This window comes from Microchirus variegatus (assembly GCF_963457635.1).
Source record: "Microchirus variegatus genome assembly, chromosome: 9".
NCBI classification, from domain to species: domain Eukaryota; kingdom Metazoa; phylum Chordata; class Actinopteri; order Pleuronectiformes; family Soleidae; genus Microchirus; species Microchirus variegatus.
The window spans coordinates 5509467-5534169 of NC_139810.1; the positions used below are offsets into that span (position 1 = coordinate 5509467).

A 24703-nucleotide genomic window follows, 5' to 3' on the forward strand; every position below is an offset into this window, starting at 1 on the left:
TGTGTGTGTGTGTGTGTGTGTGTGTGTGATGCAATGCTTTGGCAGCCATGTTTTTTCCCAGAGAATCCACAGAGGTTACAGCGCTCCAGCTTACGGAGGGAAAGATACGCTCTCTACACACACACACACACACACTGAGTTTGTTCAGTGACCGTGTGTGTAGCTGAGATAACACAACGCTGTTTTTTTTTTTCCCCGTCACTGTTTTTGTCATAATATCAGACAAAAATAAGGAAGAGGATTTCATTTTCATTTTTTTTGCCACTTAATCACCCAGAATATTTTCTATTATCTGTGTCAGACCTTTATGCTTATGTTTTATGCATGCAGGTCCACTCTTTAAGAAAAAAAACACCTATTATAGATACTAGAACAGGAAGTACCAGCCATAGTTTATCAATGACACGAAGGAGAACGAAGAGGCCGAGGGCGTGGGTGAGACATAAATGGTTCGGATAGAGAGGACGGAGGAAAAAAAAAGGGGTGGCGAAGTAAAGCGAGAGGCGTTTTCCTGTTTTTGTCCTCACGTCCTTCTTGATTAGAGCGATGCAGAGGAACTGGAGTTCGGAGAGGCAGACGAGAGGCTCTGACCTCAAAGAGAGATCTGTTTGCAACACATTTTTAAAAAAGAAAGAGGGTGGGGGAAAACAAAAGGGAACCATATGGAGTTTATCAGTTTGTAAGTGTGGGAAAAACACGGTTGAATTGCCTCATATTATGATTCTAGAACTTGTTTTCTTTCCCAGACTTGTCATATTTCTACGACCCTTACGAACAGAAACGGTGGTATTTTAGTGTTGTGTTCACATTTCAATACTTAACGTGTTGTTTATCACGGATGATGGATTTGATGGATTATGGGATGGCACAGAATAGGTTCGAGCTCGACGGCGATCGGACAAATGCGGCATAAACAGCACTTCCGCAGAAGCTCGGCCTCTCTCGGAGTCAATGGAGCAGTGTAGAGCTGGAACTAAATGAATCGTCAACCATTTTGATCATCGATTAATCGGTTTGAGGCGTTCTTTCATGATTAAAGCTTAAAAATCATTAAAACTGAATCATTTTGGTTCGTGGACAAAACAAGACGTTGGAGAACATCGTCATTTCCAGGTTTGACAAACACTGATCAACGTCAGACTAAAAATAATCGACAGATTAATCGATTATGGAAATAATCGTTATTGTTAGTTGCAGCTCTAGAACAGCTTCTGCGTGATGATTGGAGGAACTGTCTGAAAGGCGGAGCTTAAGTCTGTCGACATAACAATTGCTGGTTGTTGCGTGTTATTTGCTCGGCGATACAGACCATTTTCATTTGTGCATAAATAAAAACACTATTATAGCATTTCAGTTAAAGATGCCATATGTAAGAATGTGGCCAAAAACAGTTACTACATTCAAATTCAAAATACTGAGGTCTTTTAGGTTTCGTTTTCGGACGTAACTGGCAACCCGTGGTTGCTCGGCAGCTGAGACTCTACTGACTGCAATGATTGGTAGACGGCAGTAGGTGGCTCCACATGCCAAAGCATGATTTCAAAACATAAACATGATTTGCAGTCTGCAAAATATATTTTTTAATGCAAATATTTTGTCTGTACTGTTGTTGTTGGTGAGTTCAGTTTGTTATATGAACATTATTCCTGAGTCTCTGTGACATATTAGGAGGATTTTATGACCAGTTGCTTTAGATTTATTACATAATGCACCTTTAATAACTGGGCCTGAAATGAGCTTCCCGTTTCAAAGATCAGCAAACGCAGACTGAGCTAAAAGTAGCAGTTGACATTAATATTTATCTCAAAAAGTATTGGAGGTTCTGTTTATCAGTGTTTTCTGCAATTCAGGGTTTTAAAAAAGAAATTTTTTCAATTTCATTCAAAGCCTCACATTTGGTGCTGTGTCTTCCTGTTTTAAGAGGCTTTATTCATTTTTGGCCCAGTATTGTGTTTTGTAACTCCAGCAACTCTAGTTGGTCTGAATGTATTTATTTTCATTTTAGAAGCACGTTGAAATATGCACAATAAAATACACACATAGAAATACGATTGTCTCAAGATATGGCTCATTCAGGAAAAGAAAACTGCATTATTGGTATTATCAAATCCAGATATTGTGATATGATTATGACAAAAGCACGATTTCCAAGCCTCATCGGTCTTATCTGGTGCAGATTCGGTGTTCACATCATCACACCAGTCCTCGCATGCGTTCAATAGCACCCGCATCCCTCGTGGAGGAGGTTTTGTTGCAGACACACATTCACACCCTGAGAACTCCCTGCAGGCCTGGCTGGGTTTGTGCTGCAAATCAAACCTCTCAGACTTGTAAGAGGTGTAAATGAACAGCGTGCCAGCTGATGTAGATGTCAGTGTTCAACGGCACCTCAGAGACGCGAGGTTCTATAAGACGTATCGTGATCATAAATAACTCTGCGGATGAGGGCGGCTGCTTTTGTGTGACTATTTCCTTTCATTGGGTGTGCATGTATTTATGTGGCGTTTGGACAATACTGTGGAAGTATGTTCTTTTTGTTTTTAGGTTTAGTGAACATATCAAGACTGGGCATTAATTCAGTAATGGATTCAACATACACTACCGTTCATAGGCTCACCTATTCAATTGTTTTGTGTTTTCCATTAAAAGTCACACTTTTATTCATCAAAAGAGTTCCAAATGAGTAGAAAATATAGTCAAGACATTGACACGATTAGAAATAATGATTTTTATTCCAAATAATCATTTTGCCCTTTCGTCAAAGAACCAGCAAAACTGTTTTCAGCTGTGCTAACATCATCGCACAAGGGTTTTCTAATCATCCAATAGCCTTCTAACGCCATTGGCAAACACAATGTACCAGAACACTGGAAATGGGCCTCTATACACCTATGTACATATTCCATTAAAAACCAGACGTTTGCAGCTAGAATAGTCGTTTACCACATTAACAATGTATAGAGTGTATTTATGATTCATTTAATGTTATATTCATTGAAAAAAAGTGCTTTTCCTTCAAAAATAAGGACATTTCTAAGTGACCCCAAACTTACAAACGGTAGCGTACATAGATATAACCTTTAAAGTGTGTGTGAAGCCAGTGCAGTCTCCTCCTCACACGTTACATGTGTTAGTAAAAGAGTAATACGTATGTAAAAAAAATACGACTGTGACATAAAGACAGAAAACAGTTTCTCTCCATTCTGTTGTTTTTTTGAATTTTTTCTGGTTAGCCTCTAAAAATATGTCTCGATGACACGCCAGAGCCATAATTAGCATAACTCCTCCCCAAACACTGTAACAATGCAACAAGTGTGGTCTACTGTACTTAAGTATAATAACTAACTAACGTAAAATACTTGTTTCCCATACGACAGATGACCCAAGGCAAGCCAGGATTCCCACGGGTCCTTGAAATCCATGACAGTTTGAATTTGAAAAAGAAAATGTCAAGGCCCTTGAAAGGTTTTGTGTCATTGACTTGTGTGTAACGACGCCACCTACTGTTTCCCTGCATTGCTTGAAGTATTCCAGGCTGGACAACGAGCAAATAGCGTTAAGCAAGCGAGAGCGTAAATGACCCGATGCCTGGGAAATACAAATTCCAGGACCTCTGTCTCGCCTAAGAAAATTAGATCCCAAGCACAATCGCATGTCCAGATGCAGAGCGATGCTGCAAATCAATAAACGTGGACGCCATGGGTGGAACGGCTCTTACAAGTTGCCCTCCCATCTTAACACATTCGGCCCTTGGATTTGAGGGAATTGGTCCTTGAAAAATTCCCTTTGATATTGATACAGGTTTTATTGCAATATTTTATCGACTTTTTTAAGGTTTCTTTTCTAAGTTTTTGTCACTGAAAATAACCTGTATACAGAGGAACAGCCCTGTGATTGGTTATAGCTTTATCTTTAGCTTCAAACAGAGCCCAGAGGACACACAGAAGTGTCGTACTGTACCTTTAACTTGCTAGCGTCTTTATCTGATTATTATTTTTTGCCCTGCCCGGGAATATACACAGTGTAAGTTGGCACAGTTAACGTCCTAAAAGCTTTACGCAACCTCAAAAACAATGACATCATTTCCTGTGGTGTCGCTCTACAGTCATGTTTGTTTTCAAACCGTATTAAAAAAAAACAATAAGACAATATTGCTTCACTAAATCGGGGAAGTCTTTGGTTTATTTTTCTGCGCTGTCACTCTGACGCTGCTTTAAATGATCTGCACGCAGAGCCAACATTGTCCTCTCACCCCAGACGAAACAGAAGCAGTGTTTTCACTCCGGGGGCTCGGTCTCTGATAGAGCCGGAGAGCCTGGCTAATAACACCGACGGGTCACGGCGACCGCAGCGCCGCGGTCGGCGGGGTCACTGGGTAAAAAGCTCGGGGTAGCGTGGCTGAGACGACGGTGGATCGCTTCTGTCTGGTCTTTGCAGATGCTATCGCCGAAGCTGTGTGTGTGTGTGTGTGTGTGTGTGTCCGCGGGTGATTGAAGAGGCGATGGTCCTCGTCTTTGTTCCTGAAATGAAGGGGAGAGTGGAAAAGAGACCAAAGGCGAGGGGGCTGAAATGGCGCGTGAGAGTTTTGCCTCTAAACAACAACAACAACATAAAGGGGGAACTCAGGAATTTGACAAAGCAGACACAGGAAAACAGATGAAAGGAGATAAAATAGTGGATTTATTCCCTTTGCTCTCTCTCTCTCTCTCTCTCTCTCTCTCACTCTCTTTCTTACCACCACTACCACTACCACCAAATTGCTCTCGACACCCAGTTCCCTAAATTGCCTCCTCGCTCATCCATCTTCCTGCCGTGCTCTCCGCCTCGCCTCTTCAGCCGTCACTCTCTCTGTCTGTCTCTTGTTGGCTGTGAAGGAGGCTCTCACTGTGCTCTTTATTTGCATGTGCGTGTTGAGGATTAGCGCCTGAAGAGTCTCAGACTGGCAGAGTTAAGAGTCTTGCGTTTTTTGCATGTGTATATACTACTACACCTAAACACTGCGTCTTATCGTTCGGATCTCAGCCTGCAGAGGAGGGAACACTTAACGCGGGGGCCACTTATCCTTATCTCCCTTCCATGTCAGCTCCACACACACACACACACTCACACACATGGCGTCTTCATTCGTCTAATTTCGTGTCACTTTCATTGTCATCCATCATTAGAGGGATGTTCTGGAGGAGATAATCTGTTTGCGCTAATTTATCGCGCGTATGACGAGGGCTCTCCTTTTGTTTTCTCCCGGCTCATTACTTCACCGTGTCTTTGTCAGATCTCGCCCCTGAGTGGTCCGGTGGAAGGAGGCACCTTGCTGACAATCGAGGGCAGGAACCTGGGCCGCAGGGCGGACGCAGTGACGGTCCTCATCGGAGATGCGCCGTGTCGTCTCCTGCCCGATCTCTACACCGTCTCTGTGAAGTAAGTAACACAGCACGCGTGTGGGTTATGATTCACAGGATATGATGTCTGCTGTTATTGTGTGTAACTGTGAGTGACACCACTTATTCTCCTCTCTTGATATTTGTGAACCAGCACTTAAAGGTCAAGTGTGTGAAAAAAATACACTACCGTTCAAAAGTTTGGGGTCACCTATAGAAAAGATACGACTGTATAGTAAAGCCTTAATGAGTAAGGACTGAAAACAGTTCCTATCCGGTCTTTTGTTAGAATTTTTTCTAGTTGGCGTCTAAAAATATGGCTCGATGACACGCCAGAGCCATAATTAGCATAACTCCTCCCCAAACACTGTAACGATACAAAAAGGATGGTCTACTGTAGTTAAGTATAATCAGCATAATTCTGACTATCACAAAATATAGTCAAGGCATTGACAAGATTAGAAATATGTTGAATTTTGCACTTAAAACTTTGCTTTCTCCAAAGAACCAGGGTTTTCTAATCATCCAATAGCCTTCTAACGTGATTAGCAAACACAATGTACCATTAGAACACTGGAAATGGGCCTCTATACACCTATGTACATAGAAGTTTGTACATTCATTATATTCGTTGAAAAAAAGGTGCTTTTCCTTCAAAAATGACATTTCTAAGTGACCCCAAACTTTTGAACGGTCGTGTAATTTAGTAAGCTACCTATAAGTATATAAGTGAGCAAGTGCGTAATCACTTTGCAAAAAAAAATCCTTCACTTTTTGTAGCCTTAGAATAAGCCTTTTATATGAAACATAGGCCAGGGCCTTGCTTTACCAGCAAGTTTACTACAAAAATGAAAAAGTTTGTTTCTGCCAACATAAATCCACCCATTAACCAACAAAGAAGGAAGAATGGCAGAGCGTAGAAGAGCAGAGAGTGTTTACGTCCTCTCTGGTACAGGCCAGGCCACCATAGTTCACTGACACACTGTGGAAAGTGAGAGGATTATCACCTTTAGATGTTACTACACACTTTTACTATCAACTACATTTGGCAGCACGGTGGTGAGGGAGGTGACACTGGTGCCTCACAGCAAGATTAATCATATCAGTCATGAATTTCATCCATCAAACGTCTTTAAAGATTCTCAGCGACAGACTAAAATCAGAAAATATCATGTATAAAAACACATATGTTGGCACTTTTCTATTACAGTACAGTTCTAGCACAACCTGGCTCGACTCGTTTTTTTTGCTTTTCCATTAGCGATAGTGCCCGGTACCTTTTTTTAGTACCTGCTCTGGCGAGGTTCCAGGTGAACTGAGCCCACACCAAAATATGACGTCAACAGACTGTCGGTCACTGATCGACAGAGAGTGTCGTCACTGGAAGAGTCGTGAGCTCGACGTCCGGCACAGGAATCTATCTATCTATCTATCTATCTATCTATCTATCTATCTATCTATCTATCTATCTATCTATCTATCTATCTATCTATCTATCTATCTATCTATCTATCTATCTATCTATCTATCTATCTATCTAGTACTTTACAGCTTAAAGGTGGATAGTTCAGCACGGTTCTTTGATAGGTTTGGATTTCAAAATGGAGAAGGCGGCACTGGAGAAGGTTTATTTTCCACCCTAGTTTGGTGCCTAGTCCTCTGTTGTGGAGACAGGTTGTCAGTTCAAATCCCAGGGAGGCCTTTCAGTGTGGAGTTCCCCAAGTCAGTGCTCGGCAGTTCTCCGTGTGTCATGTTCGATTTTTTTCACCGATTTCATTGGAGGGCTAAGTCTTGTGTCATGCTGCTATGATGTCACGCTGTTTACGTAGCTGGCGTCAGTTATCGCCATCTGTCCCGCACAAGTCAGACGAGGGTTTTACTGTTTCCAAAACATCACACAGCGAGTGGACGTGCACTGCACTGCTCGGTGGAAATGCAGCCAAAGGATAAGCAGCATCAGCGATGGACGATTGATGGATTATCTCCTTTGCCAAAATGACAGTGTAGTAACAGATTGTCCTATATGTCAGTATATATATGATATTTTGTATTGATACACATGCTAAAATATGTGATTATACTGCAGCCTGGATGAGTAAGGTGCTAGCTGATGATGATGATGACCTGTTGCCATGGAAACCCGGTATGCTGTTAAGCAGGTGAGGCGTCGGGTAGATAGCAGCAGCACACAGAAGGTGTGACAATCAGAGCAGGTGAATGAAGGTGTTGTCACAGTGGAAAACAAACCTTAAACAAATCCTGACACATACTCTACTCTATTTACGACGGCGTAGAAGCAGAACTTTGAATCGGTGTGTGACTAAACCTCAGCTGATGAGAAAACACACTGATAGCTGCTTTATGTGACCTATTACATTTAATGGATAGTGGGAGTAAGCTGACCCACACTAAAAATGACTCACCGGCTTGGAAACGTATTGAAATTTTAATGGTTCTTTTAAAAAAAAAGTTTGAAGTGCAGAAACACAGCAAAGATTTAAATGCCGGTAACGGTTTATGCAAATCAGTGCATGACCCATGTTTATGGGCCTACGGTAGTGTTGCTGCATATTTGTTGCACAACAAAGAAAGCTTTTTTGAAAGTGGCTCCTGCAGAAGAATTCGGCCTGAAACATGTTGTTATTTTACTTTTCTTTGCAAATCACGGGTGACGTTGGATTTGTGCATTCTGCACGGTAAAAACATGGAAGTTTATTGTTGTCATGTCCACATTTTTAAAGGGATAGTTCGAATAATTTTGGACATAAGGCCTATTTTCCAACTCAGCCGGTGTGATGTAGATGTTTTCAAGAAATGTCATTCAGTTCTTCTAGTTGCAGAGTTCGCTGGTGCTATGGCTAGCGCAAGTCAATGGTACAAGTTAGCATGGCATTAGAAACACTCATACCGACTCCACAGTGCACCTGAGGCAAATCAATTGTAACGGCAGACGCAGAAGAACTAAATCGTGGTTGTACTTCTTAACAAAGACAGAGACCAACACAGCTCTCACTTCTGCTATGTGAGTGGACCCGTTAGTGTTAGCATTTAAGCTAACAGACTTTATGCTAACATGCTAGCGTAAACGTTAGCAGTTTTCCAACAGATGGATTACCTTTGGACATATATTTAGTTCGGTACACGCTAGCATGGCATTAGAAACACTCATACCGACTCATACGGAATCAGTCCGCCGCTGCCATAGCCTAACAGGAAGTATGACGCGCTGCTGCTGCTGCTGAGACAAAAATCCTTCAATTGCAAGGTTGGTTTTATTTCAAACATTCTATCAACACAGATATGCACATCGATAGTCTCCAGACGTCTCCATCACATCCCTTTAAGTCGTTTAAGGCTAAATTTGTGGAAGGGTTTGGGGGAAAGTAGGAAAAGCAAGTCGAGACCGAAAACGCTGCATCATCCTGGTGTGTTTTGATGGAGTGACACAGCAGGTTTTACTGCTGTTGTGAGAACCCTGGTGTGTTTAACTGTTTGACACCTGGGGAGGAAAACCTAATCACATTCATAACCAGAAAATGTTTAAATCATCACATCCATTTTAGCCACAGGCGCCACACAAAAGCGTTGAAACACCATCACACTGATACGTGCGTCTGTAGTCGTGTGAATAATGAATGCATATTTTTGGTTCGGAAAGAGTGAGCTCACGTGTATCTGTGGTTTGCAGGAAACGCACACACTGGGTTGGAAAGATGTGATAAAGTGATGAATAAAACATTAGAATGGCAGAATTAAAAAACGGGTAATTTAACCTTCTGTTAAAAAAAGCTGCGACGATGTAATCGACAAGCTTATACCTCCTCTCCCAAATCACAATCATAGATTATTCCTGCCATCACGTTACACGTGTGTCGAAAATAGACATTTTTGTAGCGTCGAACCTTCCCTGCATGGTTAAGTTTTCATGTATTCATGAGGCTAATTTTCACAAATATTATTATGCAGCACACCTCTCATTTTAAACGGCTCCATTGCCATCTCTTCTTAGCTCAGGGACCATCACAGCATCACCATGGAGACAGCAGGACCCGGCTCCAACACAGGGATAACAGAGCTCAGTGGATGTCGCTAACTCTACAATAACATCCAAACTTCTCCTTCAGTATCTGTAACACTGCTTGACTGGAACTGTTTGTCTGGTCTTGCTCCACTGAAGCCAGACATTATATTAAAACCAGTTCAAGGGTGACCCGTGGGTCTTACCTGTCACTCCGGCTGCCTGACACATCCACACCCCCCCACCACCACCCCCACCCTCCAAAACCACACGTACAAAACGGCGAATCACATTTCACTGCACGGATGATCTCATGCCCGCGTCGTCGTTCCCGATTGGCTCCTGAGGCTGGTTGTTATGACAGCGACGCCATGCCCTCATCGCTGGAAGTGCCACTGACAAATCATAACACGTCAGCGCATCTTACAGTGTCAGCACATTTGACTTATACATGCATTCATGTACATCACTCTTCTCCTATACCTGTGGGGACCGTCTCGATTGATTACATTTCATTTGATCTGATCACATATCATTAACTTAGACACTGTCTATGTACTCTGTATGTGTGTAATTGCATAATTTCATTTTTTTATCTTAACACTGATTTTTAGTTCAATTCAAGTTGGTTAAAATTGGGAAACTACGGTGGCCTACGCACACCAGAAAGGATGTACCGTAATTCCTCTTCATACACGTACATATAAAATGCTAAAGATACAAAACCAGATTGTTTTATTTCAAAGCAAATATACACTTCAACAAACATACGTGTGATTCGTATATTCTGTTCAATTAACACTCTGGACCTTTAGTTTAGAATTAACTCAAAGGAAGAATCCTCCGTGGCAGCTGCAAGCTAGCAGCAAGCTAGCAGCTGTGATAATTATATCATTTAATTAGTATGCATTAGTATGTTTATAATTATAGCTACCTAGCATAGATAGATGATAGATACCTAGCCAGCTGGATAAAAGATGCTAGCTAGCTAGCTACCTAGCGAGACTAATGAAAGACAAAAGCGTTCTGTGTCACAGCACAGTATATACTGTACATATTACTTTCATTTACTTTCATATCTTTCTTTTTCATAGTACAATTCACAGTTGCTTTCCATGCCTTTAGTACAAAATCCCATAAATTGTGTACACTAGAATAGATAGATAGCTCGTTAGCTAACTAGCAAGATAGATAGATAGATAGATAGATAGATAGATAGATAGATAGATAGATAGATAGATAGATAGATAGATAGATAGATAGATAGATAATCATAAGCTAACTAGCCCGCTAGCAAGGTAGATAGATAAGTTGATAGATAGCTTGTACGTTAACTAGCATGATAGCAACTAGCAAGATAGATAGATAGATAGATAGATAGATAGATAGATAGATAGATAGATAGATAGATAGATAGATAGATAGATAGATAGATAGATAGATAGATGCTTCCATATTCTGCCTCTCATACAAATAACACCAGCTCTGTCTCACACACACACACACACCTGCACATGTGACCTCATTTACCCGGGCTGTTGAAACAAGTGTCTGCTCGTGTGCTGAGAGGCTAAAGTTCACATCTGCGTGTCGTAAGGACAAAAACAGTGTGCAGCTCTGCAGAGACGCTGCTCCACTCTCCCGTCGTCAACATTTTAATTAATGGCACAGTCGGTCTCGGCACACCTCATTTACTGGAGCACTCCTCTGCATGTTTGACTCCGACCCTCTCCGCCGCCCTCCCGATCATTTTAATACGACCCTCGAGCGGCTTTCGCCCCGTCCATTTAGCAGAGCCCAGACAACAGTCGCGAGATTTGATTGCTGATGATCCTCCATCATCCACTCGAGGGAAATGATCATAGACGTCTCTGCTGTAGCCTAAATATCGCCCTCTGAAACCCATAACATCTCCGCACAAAGGGTGTGTGCTGGAATGTGCATGGAGGAGCATGGGGTCAGTCCTGGCTCCGCGTCTTCCTCCTGCGAGTCCTGCATATCCTGTGATTGGAATCACAACGCATCAACATCACAGTCGCTGCACCCACGCAAACACGCTGTATAGAGTACAGCAGGGTGCCTGTGCCGTGAAAGAGTTTTAAAGACAATGCATTCAAAATCTAACATTTCTTTCTTTAAAACTACATGTTTATATTTGACTGCCGGTTGTCAGGAAACAGCTCACTCTTTTAAATTAAGAGAGGGATTTAAACAGTGGTTTGTGGATAAGATGTGGAGCAACCAGTCACTACACTCTTAGAAATAAAAGTGCTAAGTAGAATCAGCTTGTCCTCATAGGATCCCCCAAGAACCCTTTTAAAACCATTTATTCAGGAAAGGGGTTTTTAAATGGCTCTCTGGATGGTTCTTACTGGAACCATTAGTGTTACCAAGAACCCTTGAAAAACAATTTCTTCGGGAAAAGGGTTTTTCAGAAGCAAACGGTTCCAGGTAGAACCTCAGCTCTTGTAGAAGAACCCTTTTGGAACCCTTATTTCTAAGAGCGTGCCGTTAACAGCTCCATCCAACTGTCACGCAGTTATCCATCTGTACCAGTGTTGATTGCTCTGAGACAGCATCTAAAATGTCGTCAAACATGTACTGCGTTGTATTTACATTTCAATTTTGTTTCACTGCGGTGAGCGGACAAATAACGCATGGGAGTCAATGGAGCAATGGGCGGGTGCCAATGCTGGGCTTCTGCATGATGATTGGAGGAACCGTGTGAAAGGTGGAACCAGTTTTTGCTGCTCGTTGTGTGTTATTTGCTTGGCCACATAGACTATTTTCATTTGTACATAAAAACCCTATTATAGTATTTCAGTATCCCATAATCTCGCGACTGTTCAGTATTATGTATAAATAACTGGGCCTAAAATGAGCTTCCCCTGTTTCAAACACCAACAATCGTCACTGACCTGTACAAAACTATACAATATGATACATGAAAATATTTATCCATATACATTCATCTTTTCCCCAACAGAATAATATCAATATTGCAGCAGATGCTACTGTAAATAACAGGATGTATTTGTTTGTTTATTCCCTTCAGCCTAAATCTACTTATAGGGCTGATGCAACCTATAAGGATGTTTAGGCTTTAAATTCTTTAGTCATGTTTAATTTTTATATCCAGAATCCAAACACATGTTTTCTTTAACCCGATGCCTTCACGGCACATATTCTTTACCTCATGCTCCTGTAATCAGCGATCAGGACTGAAACCTCCGCTCTCAACATGTGGCTTTTACTGCCATATGTGTATTGTTGAGGAAACCTGTGAGTAATTTTGGCTCAGTGAGTACATTATGCAGACAAAGAAAACATGTTGTTCTGTGCGGTAAGAAAGGACCTGACATTTAAAAGCTCGTGTAGTTACAGGTTTCCTCCCTGGTCTCAGTTTGACCACACCCAGGCTGGAAACCTGTCAAGCCCAGGCTCACCGCGCCGCCGCGTCCTGCCAGGTCCTCCTACATTAAAACACAGCCCCTGCACTCATGCAAATTCCCCTACAACTCCTCTGTCAATCATTCAATCCCTCGCCGAGAATTTATAACCACTGTAGCACCAGGCACCTGACTAAATAAGCCGACGGGGTGTCGAGCTGGAAGTGAATCATGCGAGGTGATAAAGGTTGTGTTCTCCCCGCAGTACATTTATTCCAGCGAGGCAGCAGAACAGTAGATCCCTGTGCCTCGGCACACCGACGTGTCATTAATGCGAGGCGTCCCTGTAGAGCCCGCGCTGATGACACAAGGCTTAATCACAGCCAGGAGGCACGGGGAACAAGCCTGAGCAGCCCCTTAATCTCCTCTGTGGTTAGACACATCTGGTCTGAGGAGCTTTGAACTTTACAGCTCCTAATATCTGATATCGCCGCGGCTTTATTAGATTCCATATGTAAATGCAATGCGGTTTGATGAATTAGCTCATAACCACAATTCTCCCAAGTTTAATTATGTGTCATTGTTTAGCATTCATGATCCAGGGCCTGCTTCTTCTCCATATTGGTTCCTCTCACTTGTAATTTGTGTTGAGCAATTCATTTCTTCTTTTTTTTTCAAAAATATAATATATAACATTTCTGCTTTTGAAATTCAATAACAGTCTTTTGGTTTCCTGCTGAAGCCAATCAGGAAATAAGAACATACTGAATAGCCAGTAGAAGGCAACTCTGCTGTTTGAATACAATTCTCTCTTGATTTATTTACACTTTTCCGAGGAGTTAATGCTCTTAATTGCTTGTTTTAGTTCTTCTTTAATAGAAGAATGAATACATGATGTTATTTTTGTAAATGATGAACATTATTAGGCAATCAAATACAGTATGAGTGGACACCAATAGGAGCCTGGTGGCAGGCGACGCCTCAAATCGAGAATTTCAAGGCTTCAAAATGGTAGTTTAATTTCTAATGATGCCCGTTTGTTTCTAGTTCTTTTTAAATCCATCGAAATACATATTTCTATCCATGGTACCAGACTGTTTTATTCTGCTCGCCTATTCTGCTTTTTTACGACATCAACTCATTTACCATCTGCTTTACCACCCATGAAAACATCAAAGTGAGGAAGGGAATAGTTGGTATTATTACTTAGCCAGTGTGTTATCTTTGTATTTTATGTTATTTTATTGTATTGTGTGTAGTTGTCACTAATGGATCATGACCACACAATTGCAATGTTGCTGCTCATTCTGCCACCAAAGCACAGAGGAAACAAATGATTTGTTGTGCGTGGCAGATGTGACGATGACGACTGACCAGAAAAAGATGCGCGTGACGCCGTGTTTACATGACTCCCGATTGTTAAAATGAGTCTCTAAAGTAACGCTAAACTTTAAAAACAGAGGCACACATACGCAGTACACAGGTACGCTGCTTATTTGTAGCGCTGCTCTTTTCCTTTGCGTAAACAGACCGCTCCAGTTTGACTGTAGGCGTGCTAACGGCGCTAAAGGAGCTAATGCAGCTAATGGAGCTAACTGGTACCGGTGCCTGGACTCCAGTGCTGCGGCGCGTAAACATGACTTCATGCGCGACTTTTTACTGTCAGTCGTCATGGAAACTCACCGCGCATTAACCCGAGTCCAGGCACTGCTTACCAGTTAGCTGTGTTAGCTGCGTTAGTTCCTTTAGCACCTTTAGCGCCATTTTCCCGGTCAGTCGTCATGGAAACGTGTCATGTGTTAAAGCACAGGAGAAACAAACCATTGCCATACATTGGGATTCGTTGTGCGTGGCAGATGTAATTTTTAGTGTTGGGTACATTAATGCATGACGCGTTTCCATGACGACTGACCGGAAAAAGATGCGCGTGACGTCATGTTTACGTGACTCCCGATTGTTAAAATGAGTCTCTAAAGTAACGCTAAACTTTAAAAACAGAGGCACACATACGCAGTACACAGGTACGCTGGTTATTTGTAGCGCTGCTCTTTTCGTTTCATAAACAGACCGCTCCAGTTTGACTGTAGGCGCGCTAACGGCTCTGAAGGTGCTAAAGGAGCTAATGCAGCTAATGGAGCTAACTGGTACCGGTGCCTGGACTCCGGTGCTGCGACGCGTAAACATGGCGTCATGCGCGTCTTTTTGCGGTCAGTCATCACGGAAACGCACCGTGTGCTAACGTTGACGCCGTAAACCGCCATTGGGTTACGGGAATCTTGTTTGGTATGATCCATACTGCTCTCTGAGGTCATCACGCTCGGTCTTTTGTTTTTGCTTTGACTAAATTGAATTACGTTATTGTTCTTTGCTGATATTATGAGATTGTGGTGCGTACAAATAAGGAGGTTTTTCTTTTTTTTTTAATTCCCCCAGGTTGGTGTGCGTCACCGGGTCGTCTGAACAAGTCCGGACAGACACTGTCCAAGTGGACGTGGACCACAGTGGGAAGGGGACATCAAAGGAGACCTTCTCATACTTAGTGAGTATCCTCCTGTTGTCTTTACATCCTTCTTCTACGCTCTCTTCCCAACCGTCCCCTGGTGTGTGTGTTTTGAGCATTAACAGATGCATGTTAAGATTCAGAAGAAGAATGTGAATCTTTTAACGTTCTGCAACTTAGCACGGCTCGTCATTCTGCGCTCGGCTTGCCAGCAAAAACAAACACGGAGTTGTTTGGAATGTCCTCTTGCTCTTAATTCATCGCTGGTCGTGGCGAGGTTGGCCGGTATTGTGCGAACTGACCTCAACCCACACAGTCTCCCACTGGATTAAGAGCATTCAGCCAGTGGAAATACCCATGTAAGCTCTTTGTTTCTATTGTTCATAGACAAAGACTTTGTATAATTTGGAGCTGGAAAAGCCTCTCGCATGTGCGGCTCCTAACAGCCGCTCTGTCTGTGAGTCATCCCTCGGAGAAATCGCCTGGATCTCGAAGCCCTAATCGAGACGCGAGGATGAAGAAAGTCCCGAACAACAAACGTTTTTTTACTCGTCTGTTGTGGGAACTCCTCGTGGGCTTCGTTCAACCAAACCCCCACGAGATGCTCGTGTGCGAGAGGGTGTGGCTCCGAGAGGACGATGTTGGAGAAAGGGAAAACAGTTTTCGGGGAGACAGGATGCGTGTCTCTCCGCTGCATCTCCTTCCTCAAAACCTTTTTAGAAGGAAACATCTGCCTCCTTACACCCACTCTGCCACACAGACACACAATGGCTCTCCTCCGTTTGTGCACAGCGAGGAAGTGAGTCCTGTCGGTGAGGATAAGAGGTTTCCCTTGAGGCAAGGTTCATGGCGGGGATAGAAATGAGTGGGGTTGCTGAAGAGCTGGACAGGGCTATTCATCTCTGTGTGAGGAGTATGTGTGTTTGCATGTGTGTATAAGACTGTGTGTGTGTGTGTGTGTGTCGGGATTTTTTTATATGTGTATGCATGAATTATTAGGCCTACCGCTTCCTTTCCTGCTGCGTAGCTGTCCGACAAGCTCAGGCCTGAAGGCCTGGTCATCAGCACCACGTCGACATACTGCAGCGTGGGCTGTCTTCACAGTTTGCTTCACTCGTTTTACTGTTGTAGTCAGCAGCTGTCTAAGCCGTAAAGATGAAGATATCTGAATTGAAAAGGATGAGGGAAGCTTTTATTTGGTGGGCGAGAACAGCATCGTAAAGACCGCAGTCAGACCTGGTATTAGCATCCGCTCTGAGTGATCCGATCATAGGGCAGATTGTGTTAAGACCTCATTCGGAGGTGGTTTGAGGACACGTGTGTGTCTGGATGCAATTCTTTCTCGCATTACAGACGTCGCTAATCAGCGCTAATTAACAAAGATTGTCATGTGATGTCTTTGCATAATCTTATTTCTAGTGTCGGGTCGTCAACGTTAACACATGGTGCGCTTCCATGACGACTGACCGGGAAAAAGACACGTGTGACATCATGTTTGACCCCCTATTGTTAAAAGGATTCTCTAACGCAGTTTTTCATGCTGTGGCACCCGAGTCCAGGCATCGTTTACCAGTTAGCTCTGTTAGTTGCGTTAGCTCCTCTGGCGCCATTTTTCCGGTCAGTCATCATGGAAACGTGTCATGCGTTAAACGTCGTCAACGGCGAATCTTTTGCCCGTCAGTCGTCATTGAACGTCGTCAGTTAACGTGCCCACCACTACTTATTTCATGTTACAGCAGTGCGAGTAGGGCTTTTCATTCGCTCACACCCGCCGACATTATACGAACACACCGAAACTCAGACTAATTTTATTCGAACAGTAGCAGTTTCTTTTTTTCACACTAATCAGCGCTAATTAACACAGATTGTCATGTGATTTCTTTTCATAATCCTATTTCTAGTGCTGGCCACGTTAACGGCGTAAACGGCGTCAACGTTAACGCATGACTCATTTCCATGACGCCTGACTGGAAAAAGACTCATGTGACGTCATGTTTAATGGGACTCCCGATTGTTAAAATGAGTCTCTAAAGCAACGAGTCCAGACACCATTTACCAGTTAGCCGAGTTAGCTCTTTTAGCGCCATTAGCGTGCCTACAGTGGAACTGGAGCAGTCTGTTTATGAAACGAAAAGAGCAGCGCTACAAATAACCAGCGTACCTGTGTGCCTCTGTTTTTAAAGTTTTAGAGTTACTTTAGAGACTCATTTTAACAATCGGGAGTCACGTAAACATGACGTCACACGCGTTTTTTTCCAGTCAGTCGTCATGGAAACGCCGTTAAAGTGCCCGGCACTACTTATTTCATGTTACAGCAGTGCGAGTATCGCTTTTCACTCGCTCACACACGTCGACATATATACGAACAAGCTGACACTCAGATCATTAAAAGCCATAGTTTTATTTTTGCTAACAGTCACAATGTCAGTGTGTATTTGAACACAGGGCAGGTGAAGCCAGATCCAGTCATTATGTTGACACAGGAGAGGCATCCAGAAATCAAGAATCCAAAAAAATGTTTAATGCCAGGTGTTCGCAAAGAGCGGTACTTAAAGCTATCCACGTGTGATGGGCTCGCTGAGAGCGAGAATGTTAATACCAGCTCTGAATGGCACCACAGAGCACAGACCACAAGAATCTGCCAGACGTCTGGTGATAATAAGTGTGACGTCTTGTGAATGTGCTGCATTTTCTCTCCTCCTCAGGTCCCAAAGCTTCTGTCCATGGAGCCGAGGAAGGGCTCTCGTGCCGGGGGAACCAGGGTGACCATCAGGGGCGAGCACCTGGACATTGGCTCTCAGGTCATTGTCAAGGTCAACAACACAGTGGAGTGCACTATCACAGAGTGAGTATGATTTATTATGTGAATAACTGAAGAAAAAGGAAAAAGAAACTTCAGGAGCCTTAACTTTACCGTCGAATACACTGTTGTTATTTGGTGTTTTCCATTAAAAGTCACACTTTTATTCATCAAAAGAGTTGCAAAATGAATAGAAAATATAGTCAAGACATTGACAAGATTGGAAATAATGATTTTTATTCTAAATAATAATTTTTCCCTTTCGTCAAAGAACCAGCAAAACTGTTTTCAGCTGTGCTAACATCATTGCACAAGGGTTTTCAAGGGTTTTCTAATCATCCAATAGTCTTCTAACGCAATTAGCAAACACAATGTACCATTAGAACAGTGGAAATGGGCCTCTATACACCTATGTACATATTCCATTAAAAACTAGCTAGAATAGTGGTTTACCACATGAACAATGTATAGAGTGAATTTATGATTCATTTAATGTTATATTCATTGAAAAAAATTTGCTTTTCCTTCAAAAATAAGGACATTTCTAAGTGAGCCTAAACTTTTAAACGGTAGTGTAGCTCTATAAAGTTCCCTTACTGATGAAAGGCTGCATTGACGCACAAATAAATCACATGAAAAATGACACATCTCATGTGCAAAATGCCTTAATACCGAACTAAGGGTCAGTAAAAAAGATTAAGAAGTCACTAAACATATGCTTTCACTATTTTATTATGTGCTATGGCAACAAGTTATAGCAAAACAAACATCCCTATTTCCTCTTTTTTTTTCTGTCCTATTCGCTGTCACAAGACGTGTGGTCACAATGTTTTGCCCCACTTTCTCAGGAAAACAGAAGAATTAATTGAGTGCACCATGCCACCGGCCTTGCACATGCACACTGAGTCCGTGACAGTGTGCGTAGAGTTTGAAGACCTCCCTTGTCAGAGCGCCGAGCTTAGCACCGCCTACACCTACGAGAAGAATCCCAGCATCAGCTTCATCCACCCCAAAAAAAGCTACCTCAGGTCGGTAAACCATCAAACACACACTCACACACACACACACACACACACACACACACATACACACACACACACCCACCGCAAGCATTAAACACGTCTCAAACACCCACAAGAGCTGCACTCTCGTCCTGACGTGCAGCGTCTTCTAGCTATTGTGCTCTAAATAGCACAGCATGTGTGTGACAGAGAGAGGAGCGGTGCAGCTTTGATGATGTGTGCACATTTTTCAAAGTGTCAAACTGCTTTGCATTAATATATGGGCCCATGTTTGCATACCAAATGTGAATGTGACATGTTTTTGTTACGACTCAGATGTGACTCTATGTGTGTGTGTGTGTGTGTGTGTGTGTGTGTGTCTCACAGTGGAGGCAGGACCATCACAGTAAAAGGCCAGGGTTTCGATCTGGTGCAGAGCGTCACGATGCAGGTGCTGGGGATTGGAGAAACAGTGAGTAACAACAGCTCCTGCTATTTAATCACCCCGAGAACCTGAACTCAGGTCGGCCAAAAACGCCGATGGACGTGGGATTTGTTGCTGAATGCTGGGATAAAAGCTTATCTCTTGTGCATGGAAGCAGTAGATGCAACGTTATTTTAAAAAAAATATGTGGAATTTAACCGCACAACAGCTGCTAACAAAGACAGCAGTGTCAGCAATGCGTGTTGTTGGGAAACCATGTTGTATTCTGCATTGATTACAGATTTATTTATTTATTTTGAGAATAGCTCATGTGATTCTGGTCGTCTGGTAAATTAGCAAATGCTACGTTCTGGTCAAGAAGAACAAATCACAAAAACAAATGCGTGCAAGTGCATTTTCAAAGGTCTCACTATCTGCCCGTCTGCTGGAGTTTTTCAAAATAAAACAAACCTTTTCAGGGCTCTAAAAGCTAGTTAGCGTGGTGGCTAAAAGGAAATATTTAAAAGATTTGTGTAAAACTCTTCTCAAGAACAATTCAACATGATTTCATCTTTGTGTCAAGAAAAAAACACTTAAAATTCCTCACTTTGTTTTGGAGTTAGCTTTAGCGGTTTCTAGGTTTCTTGCTAGGTTAGATTGTTAATAAGTGATCAGGTCAATCTGCCCACACAGCATTAGCGACTGATGGGTGTTTAGACAAGACGGATCGATAAGTGGTGTCAGACGGCGTTTTAGAGGACCTGAAACTGTTATTTTGGAAAACAAGAGTGGGAAAATCTCAAATTTAAACAATGCAATTAGCAAATGCTACGTTCTGGTTAAGAAGAACAAATCACAAAAACAAATGCCTGCAAGTGCATTTTCAAAGGTCTTATTTTCTGCCTGTCTGCTGGAGTTTTTCTAAATAAAATGAACCTTTTCAGGGCTCTAAATGTTAGCTAGCGTGGATGGCTAAAAGGAAATATTTAAAAGAGTTGTCTTCTAAAGATTAATTCAACATGTTTTCATCTTTGTGTTAAGGAGAAAACACTTAAAATCCTCCCTTTGTTTTGGAGTTAGCTTTAGCGGTTTCTAGCTTTCTTGCTAGGTCTTGTTACCAAGAGATCAGGTCAATCTGCCCACATAGCATAAGCGACTTATGGGTGTTTAGAGGAGACAGATCGATAAGGGGTCGTGTTTAGGTGTTGGGCGGCGTTTTAGAGGACCTGAAACTGTATTTTTGGAAAACAGAGTGGGAAAATGCAAACAACGCAATTAGCAAAGCAAATGTATTGTCCTTGTTTAAATTGTTTTAAATTCTACGCCAAAATTGCAATACAAAAATGTTACATGCAAATCATATGCTTCTCATTATTGCATTACTGTTTAATTAAGCCCTGTGTTGAAATAAATAAACATAAATATGTTAGCAAAGGGTTGCTTGAAAATGATCACAAATCCAACCACAATATACATGTATGTCAGAAAAAAACCTAAATTATTAATCTCTATAGTGTGATGTATGTTTTTCAGGAGAATTCAACCAACTGAAATAATTCCCACCTATAATAGCCAATCAGAGACAGAGTAGCGTGGGGTCATGTTTGCACCAGCCGTCCTGGAATTGTTGATGGAAGCAGCATTTTTGTTTGAGTGCAGAGAAACAGGACAGATACAGAGCAAGCACAAATAAACAACTGTATTTTAAAAATAGGCCAAAAAAAAAAATCTAATTACTTAGAGAAGCAGACTTGGCAGCAATGTTTGTTTCCCTCGGACAAACCCAAACTAACAGTTCCCCTCTGCTTCCAGTCAATATGCTAAGCTAATCATGCTTCACTCAATGAACAGATATGAGATCTTATCAATCCTTCTTATCTATGCTCAGAACAACAGAGCAAATTAAAGCATGTTTCTCGTGGAGAAACGTGGCCAAACAAGGTCAAAGGTGACAGATCTGTGTCTGTGGACCACACCCAACACTGAGTTTCATCAGCAGACAACTCAACTCCCATCACTCACTCAAGAGCAGGTTGGATTTATAACTCAGGCGACCTTAACGCGTTCATGGGATCAACAGCACCTTGACTCCACAACCATCAACGTGGTCAGGAGGTCGGCGACCTGCGTGTTTAACTTATTATTGCCTCTCTGGACAGGTCGTAACCCACAGAGGTTAAATAACAACCCTAAGAGCTGAAGACGCACTCTCTGAAATGAGAGGTGAAATGTCTTTAAAAAACTGTACAGCGTAACATTTAAAGGTGCCATATGTAAGAATGTGGCCAAAAACAGTTACTACATTAAAATTCAAAATACCGAGGTCTTTAAGGTTTCGTTTTCTGGCGTAACTGGCAACCCGTGGTTGCTCGGCAGCTGAGGCTCTACTGACTGCAATGATTGGTAGACAGTGGTAGGTGGCGCCACATGCCAAAACACGATTTCAAAACATAAACATGATTTGCAGTCTGCAAAATATTTTTTTAATGCAAACATTTTGTCTGTACTGTTGTTGTTGGTGAGTTCAGTTTGTTATATGAACATTATTCCTGAGTCTCTGTGACATATTAGGAGGATTTTATGGCCAGTTGCTTTAGATTTATTACATAATGCACCTTTAAATATACACAAATGTTTCTCTAAGTTCAAACCTTTACCAAATGCTGAGTAAGTCAATCATGACTCGGTGTTTCAGAATTTAGTAGTGTTTTGTACCTCATATGAACCGAGAACATTCCCCCCACTGCACACAGGAAGTGATTCATATTTTATCGAGACAGATGGAGGAAAAAGCTACTTTGTCTTGTTGACTGTATTGACTGGGGTTAGGATTAGATACACAATATTAGCTTAAAGCGGAACTAGACCGGAAGTTCCTATTATCGCAGTTTTTTTTGGTGTGTATCTGCGTCATTACCTTGTTTATGAAGCCTGACGGTTCGAAACAAACAGTTGCTGAGAACGTTGTGTTTTATTGTAATCTCGGGGCTCAACGAGATCACTGAAAATCCCGTTAACGTTACGTAAGCAGCGGTTCTCCTGAACAACCGATCGCCCTGCTCCGGGCGGTAGTCCGGGCACATCCGGTTGCGTATTGAACCGCAGAAGAAGAATAACGTCCGTCGTGGAGGTGTTTCACGAGCAACAGTGTCTTCTGACTCTGGGTCTGACTCCGGTTTAAAGTCATAAAGGGACTGCGGCGGGGAGTCGTGACGAAGCTATTTTTAAACATTGTTAAAACAATGTTTTGATAATGAGTAGCAATGCATCCACCGCTCCAGAGAGGGAGCTGCGCTTCTGAGAGCTGACGTGATAGATTACGTCACTTCCAGATACCTGGCCAATCACAACACAGGTGGGAAGGCTCTACGCTGGCTGGCCAATCACAACACACTCTGTCTTCTCGGGCGAGATTTATGGCTAAAAATAGCGCGACTGACAAGCGCTTCGAAAAGGACAGATTTCAATCGGCTCGTTTACATCAACTAGGAGGATTTTGACCATAAAAACAACTTAATATATGTAAGTAGACCTCCATAACTCACATATATGTGCAACAGGACCACTCTGTGACCTTTAAAATTATATCAGGATATTTCATCCTGATATCGCAATAATAATCATTTGTCACAATATTTCACAGAATTTCAAAATAAAGGTGTTTTATTTTATATAAAGTTCACATTTAAGATGCAAAAATAATATGTGCATGTAAAATGATGTACAGAAACACTACTTTCTTTATAACTTGACATTAAGTGTCCAGGGGCCAACATGAAATCAAATGGGGGGGCCCACGTGTGGCACTCCCAGTCAGGTCTGATAGTATTGCATGACACAGACGTAGCATACAAAATATTTTACAGAATTTCTGTTTACGAGGACCAAGCAGAATCATAAAAAATTAAGTTACGGCTTATGGCTTTATGAAACTGATGCAGGACCAGTTTCTATGACTGTAATAATAACAATAATTATTATAATAATAATACATTTGTTTCTATAGTGGTTAACAACAAATGAATAAAAGCATACAAAGTGTAGTAAAATACGCACACACACAGTGTAAAATAAAAAAACTGATAAGAATACAATAACAATATACAGCGCTAATAAAATAGCACACACGCTAAAACATTACAGACGTACTAAAACAAAACAAACCACAGTCAACAAGTGCATCTTTAGCTTTGATTTAAAAACCTCATCAATTGAGATGGTCTGCCTGACAAACACAGTGTGTGTTGATTTGCATTTGTGTTTTTTGTTTTGCGTTTGTTTTTTGATTTGCGTTTGTGTTTTGTGATTTGCGTTATGTTTTTTGTTTTGCGTTTGTGTTGTGTTGCAACTCAGGGCCACCGTAATTATGTCCATTATAACACAAGCAGGACCATCTACAAGCCTCTAAAAGTCTAATAGCAGCACATTACAATAAGGTTTTGACAGGTGAATAAAAAAACATGTATGAATTGATATTTATTGAACGTCTGATTTTCTCCCTCCACAGCACTGCAGCGTGCTCTCCTCCACCATCATCACCTGTCTGTCTCCAGCATCCAGTCAGTCCCAGCAGACCTCAGCAGAGTTCTTCCTCAACGGAGTCCTCTACACGGGAGACAGTCCCTTCTCCTCTGACGAGGAGCCCGAGGAGGAGGAAGAAGAAGACGAAGGGGAGCTTCACAAGGGTCACTTCATGTTGGAGTACGTGGAGGACCCGCAGTTCTTCACCGCCAACAAGGAGAAGCTGATCAAACACCACCCCGGAGAGCCGCTGACGCTCATCATCAACGTGAGTGACACCGCTGAGACAGGAAGTTCCGCTCGCTGCTTCACTGATGTGTTGGTGTGGTGATAAGTCAAGCAAAGGTTTTCATAATCCTTCTCCTTTTTTGTTACAGCTGAATGGGTTTACGTCCTTTTCATGGATTATATGAAATACATATAATATTATGCAATAGTTATAGCAGTGGTGCTGCTGTTATATGAATTGAGAATAAGGCTCCGTCCCAATACCTCGCCCTTAATATTTCCCCTTGGTTTTGAGTGCCCTCAACCGTAAATTCCCCTCGTTGAGGGAAGTGGTATTGGGTCACCACTACATGCAAATTAGCATAGTGAACGTAACGAACATGCTAACCTACGTCACATGTTGACAATTATACCGGTGGAGCGGTGGATCAGCTGTTTGTTTTT

General features: G+C 42.1%; 1 protein-coding gene across 1 annotated transcript in view; it reads left to right on the plus strand.

Annotated features, from left to right (window-relative positions):
* The window catches only part of plxnd1 (plexin D1), a gene marked incomplete at its 5' end in the record, with an annotated part of 152229 nt that overhangs the window by 63066 nt on the left and 64460 nt on the right, over positions 1-24703 (plus strand). Inside the window, 6 exons of the mRNA XM_083895357.1 lie at positions 5273-5418; positions 15219-15324; positions 17991-18130; positions 18934-19113; positions 19474-19558; positions 24018-24299. Coding sequence (XP_083751483.1) covers positions 5273-5418; positions 15219-15324; positions 17991-18130; positions 18934-19113; positions 19474-19558; positions 24018-24299 — 939 coding nt within the window. The remainder of the gene's footprint in view (positions 1-5272; positions 5419-15218; positions 15325-17990; positions 18131-18933; positions 19114-19473; positions 19559-24017; positions 24300-24703) is intronic.